The sequence below is a fragment of the Lynx canadensis genome, chromosome D1 (genome assembly GCF_007474595.2).
Source record: "Lynx canadensis isolate LIC74 chromosome D1, mLynCan4.pri.v2, whole genome shotgun sequence".
NCBI classification, from domain to species: Eukaryota; Metazoa; Chordata; class Mammalia; order Carnivora; family Felidae; genus Lynx; species Lynx canadensis.
Window position 1 is genome coordinate 103,061,703 of NC_044312.2, and position 9,414 is coordinate 103,071,116.

Genomic DNA, 9,414 nt, shown 5'->3' on the forward strand with positions numbered 1-9,414 from the left:
ACGACCTGAGCCAAAGTCGGACGCTTAACTGACTGAGCCACCCAGGTGTTCCAACATCAGGGTTCTTGAGATGTGGTGTGAGGATCCCCATGTCTGTTGACATCTGTGCTGACTATGCAGAAGTAGTGGGAGTGTTTGCAGCAGCAGCTATGGCACCAACCCCACACCACTAGCCGTCCTAGGCTTCGTGGCCATGCGCTCACAATGTAAAAAAGAGCCAGTTTCACTTGTTAATGTACTTGATGGAGCTGTAAGAATTACTAATTTTATTGTTTGTGACCTTGAGCACACGTCTTTTTGAAATCTCCCGTGCTGATGAAATAGGAAGTACTTGGCGAGCCCTGTGCTGCATCCAGAGTGTGGTAGTGGACCTGGGGGAAAGCACAGGTGCTCTAGTTGGAGTTTCTGAGTGGACCAGCCACTCTTTTTACGGAATGCCATTTTTACTTGGGAAAAAATGGCAAGCTATGGTTTTAGACTTGAGTATTTGCTAGACATTTTCTCAAAAATGAATGCAATGAGCTTGTCACTTTCAGGAAAAATAACTAACAGTACTTGTTGCCTGAATTTTCAAGTGAAAAACTTGTACCTGCCATTATGAGCCTGATAACACACCCATACTTCAAAGACTATTTATTTATTTATTTATTTACTTACTTACTTACTTACTTATTTATTTATGGTTTATTTTATTTATGGGGTGGGGACACGCAGAGAGAGAGGGAGAGAGAGAATCCCAATCAGGCTCTACACTGCCAACACAGAGCCCGACATGGGGCTTGAACTCCTGAAACTGAGATCATGACCTGAGCAAAAATCAAGAGTCGGATGCTTAATCAACTGAGTCACACGGGCACCCCAAAAGACATTTTAATCAAACCAGTGGTGATAGTAATGAATGCGATTTTTTTTTTGATGTTGTATAATGAAATGTGTTAACATGTAGAAGATCTGCATTACTCTATGAACCAGTATTTTCCAAATGACTAGTGTGTGGTGTTTCAGAATCATGAATGGGTAACTGACCCATTCAAAGTGCAAGACAGACCAATGCATTTTAATTTAACAAAGTGTGAAGAAGAGGTCATTCATTTGGATTCAGATTCTACATTATTGCTAACTTTAGAGAAACTCAACTTGCTCTTTAGAGAAATTCTACTTGTTGTGTATTAGTGTACTATCAAAGAATATACACAATTATCTAAAAAATTGTTGAAAATTCTTTTTCCAACTTTTTGTCTGTGGGAGGCTGGATTTTCTTCATGTACTTCAACTAAAATAACATCATGACAGATTGAACACAGAAGTAGATAGGAAAATCCAGCTGTCTTCTATTAAGCCAAACTTTAAAGACGTGTGCAAAAATGTAAAAAAAAAAAACCAAAAAAAAAAAAACCAAAAACAAAAACCCACAAACCTGCTTTTAAAAAACATTAAAATGTTAACATGGAATAAGTTTTTTTAACTTAAATGTTTATTTTGAGAGAGAGAGAGCACGGGGGAAGGGCAGAGGGAGAGGGAGAATCCCAAGCAGGCTCCACACTGTCAGCATAGAGCCTGAGGTGGGGCTTGATCTAATAAATCATGACCTGGGCTGAAATCAGGACTTAGAAGCTTAACCGACTGAGCCACCCAGGCACCCCTATTTTTACTGTTAAAAAAATATTTATTTAATTAATTATTTATTTATTTTCGAGAGAGGCAGACCGAGTCCAAGTGGGGTAGGGGCAGAGAGAGAGGGAGAGAGAAAACCCCAAGCAGGCTCTACACTGTCAGTGCAGAACCCAATATGGGGCTCGAACAGTGAGATCATGACCTGAGCTGAAATCAAGAGTCAGGTGCTGAACCACCTGAGCCACCCAGATGCCACCCTATTTTTTCTTTTAAGTGAAATACTTAAAATTTCTCAATACAGGAAAATAGTAATATATATATAACTGACACCAGTGAATACTTTTTGGATCTTCATAATTTTTAAGACTGTGTAAAGGGGTCTGGAGACCAAATAATTTAACAAGTACTTGTTAAGAGTGAATGGTTGTTAAGAGTGAACGTTAGGGTTCCATTGGAAAGGGATCTCTTAAGTCCCATGAGGGCTTTGTCTAGTGCCTGGCACATAGTGGGTGCTCAGTAAAAATTTGATGGGAGGGAGGGAGGACCAACCAGAGAGCAATTTTTATGATGAGTATAGATTTTGAAGAGTTGGTTTTTGACCTGGATAACTTTCTGACTCCGTATAGATAAGAAACCTGATCGGGAAGAAATTCAGATGAGCAGTATGGGATCAAACACAAAATCATTAGGTAGGTGATTAATTCCTGCCTAAGGACACGGAGTTATATTTCATTGGGATGAGAACTGTCTGGCTCTGCAGTTTCTTTTCTAGCACCTTCATCATCCTGGGAGAGCATTCATTGGCTGGACATTTCTATTTGGAAGGATGTGAGGAGATTTAGTGAAACTTGATATATCTACTTTCTTCCACATTCCCACATACTCAAAGGTTCAAAAAAAACCCCCAAATCTTAATTCACCCTTGTCCCCACCCCCACTTACTACAGAATTATGTTTGGGTCCTTAAACTGTTACCGAGTTTCACAGGCTGACCCCAGGCTCCCTTTCCATCTCCTTTCCATGTACTCTGTTTCAGCCCACCTGGTCTAATTTGCTATTTTGTCTCTTTACTCTACTTTTTAAATTTTTCTCAGAGCATACTTCCTGCTGGAATGCCCTTCTTCCCCTTTGCTTTGCTAAATTTTCTTTATCCCCAGAGGCTTAACCAAGTCCTGTCTCCTTTGTTAGGTGCTTCCTGACTGTTGCAGCACCCCTACGCTCTCTTCTTAATTCCAATACCATTTATAGACAGATCTCTTCTGTTTTGCTTTATTATCATATGTCATACTCTGTGTGTTTCATTTAATTGTCTTCCCAACTAGATTCAAATTATTTTTAAGTCAGGGACCTTAAGTCAAGGACTAGAACTTAATGACTTTCTGGAGCATTTGACAAAGTTTACTTCCCAACAGGGGTGCCTAATTCACACTTATCTGTTTAATATGTATGGTACACCAGAGGGAATATCGTATTTCTTGTACTTTTTTCATTAGATAACAACTATTCCACACTGAATGAGAGAGGGGACCACAACAGAACACTGGATCGATCCGGGGATCTAGGTGAAATGGAGCCATTGAAGGGAACACCCCTGATGGTAAATTCTCTTTTATATACTCTTGTCCTTCTAAGGCTAGTTCTGTTTTGAAACCTTCATGTTTTGTGAAATAGGAAGAAAGTACCTAGTGAAAGACAGTATCCTTTTCTGATAGGGATTTTCAGGAAAAGTAGGAGTTTTGACTCCTGTTGAGATTTCTTGGGTCATAATTCTGCAATGGTCAGGTTAGGAGAAGGAAGACCGTAAATGTATTGCTGATGTGACTAATGCCAATAGATTCTCATACATTACTCTCTTCCTGTCCTTGCCTTTTCTTGAATATCTTGCCCTTTTCTTACTATTATCTTGTTTTGTTTGAGTTGACCAGTTTCTGGATTTTCCTTAGGTTTGGCACATACTCACGAGGTTTCTATTTCCTTACTCTCATACTAACAAATTGCATGTGTTCACAGCAGGACGAGGGGCAGGAATCTCTGGAGGAAGAGTTGGATGATGAGGGGGACCAAGTGTCTAACCCCTCCATGGTATGTCCTCCAGCCACCCCCAAGATCGTCCTTGAGGAAGGAGGTCCCTATGTGCCAGCAGTTTGCCAATCAAGCTGATCCAATTGGGCCAGAGACCCTAGTCTCAGCCGCTTGGCGCTTGGGGGTGCTGCTTCTGTGATTATTGCCTCTTCAGAGGCTGGGACATGCCTCCGGTGATCTGATTCTCCATTCCGTGCTGCTTTCCTCCCTCCGGATTTGCTCAACTGTCTTTTGGTTCTCCTCATTCCCAACCCTATTAACGTTTCTCTCTCTTTTTTCCCTACAGCAGAAGATTTAGCACCACTGTCTGCGCTACATCTGGGCTTATAATATATGTACTTTTATTTTTTGGTGGTGAAATAGACTGATGATTTTTCCCTTTCTTCGCTGGACTGTTGTGCCAACTGCCAGGCTGCCTCCTGCCCTTATAGCCCTAAGTGGCCACCTTCTTTCTACCAACTCCTACCTTCTTCCAGTGAAGCTTAATTGTCCCTCCTCCCCCCTCCAGATCCCCTCCAGTTGCTCCCAAGAAGCCTGACTCAGTTATATGCATATCTTGAGAAACTGCTGCAAATTAGCTCTTTTTGCCAGTTCTCCCTGGAACTCTTGGCCTTGTGTGGAGGGAGGGAGAGAGTGGGAATCCTCACTGGAAGCCGTGGGAAGAATTGGAAGTTACATGCTGTCTATGCAGTGTCCAACACTCTGATAAACTGATGATTCTTAATCAAGATTTTTTTTTTCTTGGTGGGGAAGGGACTTTTATTTTTTTGGAGAATCGGAAGTGTGAGCTCTTCCCGTATTCCTGATGACTATTTTTGAATCAAAGAAGGCTGGCAACATTGGCACATTCCACCTGGCAAGGGCCCTTGAGTAAGTGAAGGTCTCCTAGAACTGAGATTAAGAAACCTTGGTCTCATCTCCAGGCCAGGGACCACTGTGGACCTACAGACTCCATCTCTTCTCCAAGCCTCATGCCAACCCTCAGCTGCTGCCGCTGCCCTTTACTAAGGCTGTCCTTAATCTTCCTCTTCCATCCTGTGAAATGTCTGCTGACTTGGCCTGGCCATTTGCAAGAGGCTGTAGAAAGAGGAGAATGTGTCAAGGAAGACTTTTTGGGTGAGAAGGATCAAAAAGATGTCTTCTGGGGAGGAGAAGAACCTCTAGCAGGAGCTAGTAGGAATGTACATGAATCAGTTAGTCTGAAACTGGCAGGAAGCTTTGAAGCTGGCTTCCCCCCTGCCCTTCTTTCTCCTTTTCTTACCCTTCTAGCTCTGTCCTCCCCTGCCTTTTCCCTGGATTGGTTGGCTGACAAAAGGACTTGATGTACATACTCCTGCCCCCTTTACCCTTAAAAGGTGGGGGATCGCCCCTGGATTTGCCTCTTCTTTGTGCCTTTGGCCTGGGGTGCATCTCCTCCTTCCCTTCCATGTGCCTTTCTTTGCCTCTGCAGTCTCATTTTCATGATTTTGCAAATTATATTTTGTTGCTTTCTTACCCACTATTGGCCCTAACTAGCAGAAAGGAGGGATGACCTAGAGAACCTCAGATTCTCCATTGGGAATTGGTAGAACCTCTGATTTCAGCCATTCAGCTTTGCTCAATAGTATATGGTTGGGGTTTTGCAAACATCCTGTTCTGATGAATCTCAAAATGTGGGAGGAGTGAGTGGTGCGACTCTTACTCCTTAGTTGCCCAGAATTTATCGTCATCTCCCAAGGGGCCGGAGGGAAGTCGCATCTGTGCCCTCCCTGCCCCACCCCACCCCCAGCATCTCCTCCTTTCTGTTTAGTGTTTATTAGTGGGTTGGGCTAGAGGAATCAGCTGCTATGCTGGTTGATTTTTTTTTTAACCCTTTTCCTTATTTGCCTTTTACTCCTCCCCTTAATCTAAAAGCTCTGTTCAATGCAACTGGAAATCTTTATCCTTCTCTCTCCCCCTTCCCTTATATATTGAGGCTATGGGGTAGGAGACAAGTGCACAACCCACCACTCCCCTTCCCTTTCCCCTATGCATTAAAATCCCTTATTTCCCCCCCCCCCCCCATTTCTTCCCACTCCTTTTCTGGCAAAAAGGAGCCTTTTCCTCTCTGTGACCCTAAGAACATACTGCACAGGGGAAATTGCCCCCATCTGGACCTGGCTCCACTCTTGGTTTCTCTTGTCCTCTTCTGCTCTTTTCTTGGTGCTCTTTTTCTCGGTGGGGTGTGGGTAATAGAACAGCCATGGGCTTTTGGGGACCTTTAACTATTTTTTTTCTTTTTTGTTTATAAAAACACTAAACATTCAATTCCAGAGAACCAAAAATCCCACCTCCCCACCGAACAGTACTAAGGGGCGTGTCTTCTGCTCCATACCTTTTCTGTTTTCCTTTCTCTCTTGTTAATGCTTTTAAAAACAAATGAGTTTTTTATATAAATAAAGTTTTTAAAGTGTGTATGTGGGGGGTCTGTGTCATTTCTTCACTTTAAGCTGTATCTCTTCCTTCCTTTTCATCTCGGTTATTTCCTTATGTGTATCAGTGTCCTTCTTCTCTCCAGAGCAGCCAGAAGGGGGTTTACCAGGAGCGGATTACTTTGAGCTCAGTCCTAAGTCTTACCAAGCAACATTGTTGGTAATTACATATGAAACATTTTTCCCCTCAAGATTCTTAAAAATTAAATGTGGGGCACGGGAAGCTTATTGCTAACTTAGAGATAGGAAACTGAAGTATAGGAATTAATGACTTTCTTAGTCACTGGATTTGTTTTGCAACATTTGGCAAAACTAACGTTGAACAAAAGCCCATTGCGATACGTGGCCCTCTTGAACATTTAACTTTATGGGTAGAATATTAGAAGCTAACAACTCCAATTGCCTTCCTCCAATATTCCCTCATTTCATAAATATGAAAATGTAGAATTAAAAGGCTCATGTGTATAAGTACTGAATACTGGGCCAGAATGTTGCTTTTCAGGCTATCGGTCATCCTTTAGTAAGAAGACAAGGGACAGACCTATAGCTGCTTTTGTGTCCTACCAAGTAATATGTGGGTGAGTCACAAACACTTGCTGGGTTGACAGGGATTGTCTTTACTGCAGAGGCCAAGGATTAAGACCTATGGAAAGAGACTTATTTTTCTGGGGCCCCTATTTCCTGTTACATAATTTAAAAAAAAAAAGTGAGAATTTATGTAAAATGCTTTGCTGTATGCCCAATCTTTAGATTAAAAATCTATAGCTTCTGATGATGGTCATGTCTCAATTTTGTTGAACTAGGTCTTGGGTATGAAAACTTTGTTGGGCCAGTGAGACCAGGAAATCTAAGCATTGTAGCTGATCCCTTTTAAAGCTTAGTTTGTGTCTGACAGTTGTAGTTTTAGACCAGCAGGATGAATCACGGAGCCAAAAAGCTATCTAAGTTTGCTTTCCAAAGTGGTTTGGTAGTTTCACTTGAGATGCTTTTCTGTCTCTATAGAAAAACCTGGCTACTGGTGAATAGCCTTTATTTCCATTATATTCTTTATTATCCACTGACATTGAGCTAGAAACAAATCTTACACTTCCCTCTCCCTGGCTTGGTTCATTTGTTTTGTCTCATAAAGTAAATATTTACTGAACATCTTCTATGTGCTAGGTGTTGTGGATGTTAGGTTTAAAGGATGAAACAGATGGACGCTTTCTCTTTACAATCCTTGAGAGTCCTAAGATCTGTCGTTTTGTTTTTTTAGAGTAAGCTCTACCCCCAATTGTGGGGCTTGAACTCATGACCCTGAGATCAAGAGTCACATGCCTTACCAACTGAGCCAGCTAGGTGCCCTCATCTGTGGTCTTTTAAAAACATTTCTCCCCTGTGCCCCTACCTAAAGTAAGGTGTTCAACAAAATGATCTGTAAAGCCCCTGTATCTTAAGCACCCTGCACTGATGAAGCAATGCTTTTGAAACCTCTTGGTGTCTCTGACACCAAATTTAGGAAGCCTGTGGATTTTGCCAAGATTTGCCCATGTCCTCCTCGATCCTTTAGAGCCTGAGTTGTTTTCTGGAAGTGGTAATAGTGGATGCTCCCCCACTCTTCTGTCTTAGCGAGGCTGTTTTTGTGAACGTGTTTGTGAAATGGCCATAAGGAGTATACTTTCTGACAGCTCAAAGCTATGACTTCACTTGGCCACTTGTTCTTCCTTGCTGAACTAATGTGCTTTGTTACAAACTGGAAGCCTCTCCCCCAGGAAGAACTGAGGACCGACTGGCCTTTCTAGATCCTTGTGTTTCAATTTTGTCTGTTTCTATCTGAAGTATAGGATAATAAAGGTTCATCCTGGTATTTTCATGGATAGACTTAATAGACCAACTAGACCTGGCCTTATAGACTTGAAAAAGTGCACCAGAATTACCTGAGAAGCTTGTTAAAAATGCAGATCCCTATGTTCCATTTCCAAAAACTGATTCGATAGAAGTGACTCAGGAATCTGAAATCTTGATAAGTCACCTAGGTTATATTTTGATGCCTTTGGTCAGTTAATTGTAACTTGAGACCGTGATCTAGTGACTTGCTTAAGGTTTTGGCCTCAAACTTGAATCTCGGATGACTGGCTTCAACTCCATTGGCACTATTACTAGTTTCGTGGTGGGTGTAATGATAATCACAGTAAGGGAGAATTCATAGAGGAAGGAATGAATTGCTTACTGTTGAATTTGAGAGAATAGTGATAGGCCAGTGTATAGGCAGAAGAAACTTTAAAAAAAATTTTTTTTAAAATATTTTTGAGAGACGGAGACACAGAATCTGAAGCAGGCTTCAGGCTCTGAGCTGTCAGCACAGAGCCCGATGCAGGTCTTGAACTCACAAACCGTGAGATCATGACCTGAGGCCAAGGTTGGACACTTAGACTGAGCCACCCAGGCACCCAAGAAACTTCTCTTCAAATCAAGTTCTGTAGATAAGGTCCAGGCTGCTGAGGGCTGAAGCTAGTCCTTGATACGGGGCCCTGTAACGCAGAGAGAATTTCTGGAGTTGCTGACTTTAATGTGTCACTTCTGGCTACAAGGGTACCTTGACTGGGGAGATAGTGACCCTATTGACCAAAGCCAGGTGGGTGTGTTTAGAAGCTTAAATTACTCCTGAGAGACAGCCTACCTCAAGAAAACACAAAAAAAGTTAAGAAAAGACATTGTAGGAGGGAATTTCTTTTTCTCATACCCTGTGACCTCCTGACTTTCATGTTGTCTGACAGTGTCCCTTAAAGCATTACTTCTTCAGCTGATCCAGAATTTAGGGGCAAACATGGATGCAGAGAAAGCTGGAGGAAGTGAGGTAGGGAAAGCATGAAAATCATCATTTTGGTCTGTCTGCATTATCATAACCTGACTGTTTTTCTCCTCTTTATGGTGGTATGAAATAACCAGGACCAGCTTTCACAAGTGGATTGAGTCAAGAGACTTATGCTTGTTTGTATAATTGTAAGAGCCATAAGCATTATTGTAAGCAAGGTGTTTTATTTTTAGCTGAGGAAAAAGTGCTACATTCCTCTCCATATACATTTCTATTGTTGAAAAGGACAGGTTCTCCCACTTCCAGTGTAGGTGCAGAAGGGAATACTATCTTGCTGTCTTTCCTCAGATATCTCTAGTGCTAATGGGGGCACAGTCTGAATGGCCTAAGGTGATTGTGCCTGAGGAAAAGAAAATGTGGGTTATGTGGTGAAGTTGTGCTAGGCACTTACTCTGCTCTTGTCTTCACTTCAGG

General features: G+C 42.0%; 1 protein-coding gene across 8 annotated transcripts in view; it reads left to right on the top strand.

Annotated features, from left to right (window-relative positions):
* Window positions 1-6,918, top strand: part of CTNND1 (catenin delta 1) — a 47,993-nt gene extending 41,075 nt beyond the window's left edge. For 3 of the 8 annotated variants that reach the window (XM_030331238.1, XM_030331239.1, XM_030331244.1), the window contains 4 exons: window positions 2,241-2,303; window positions 3,108-3,211; window positions 3,625-3,696; window positions 3,983-6,918. In XM_030331238.1, the coding sequence (XP_030187098.1) occupies window positions 2,241-2,303; window positions 3,108-3,211; window positions 3,625-3,696; window positions 3,983-3,994 (251 nt within the window). In that variant the 3' untranslated portion in view covers window positions 3,995-6,918. The remainder of the gene's footprint in view (window positions 1-2,240; window positions 2,304-3,107; window positions 3,212-3,624; window positions 3,697-3,982) is intronic. The other 5 variants (XM_030331242.2, XM_032594889.1, XM_030331240.1 and 2 more) reach the window with 4 other exon arrangements.
* The last annotated feature ends 2,496 nt before the right edge of the window (window positions 6,919-9,414 follow it).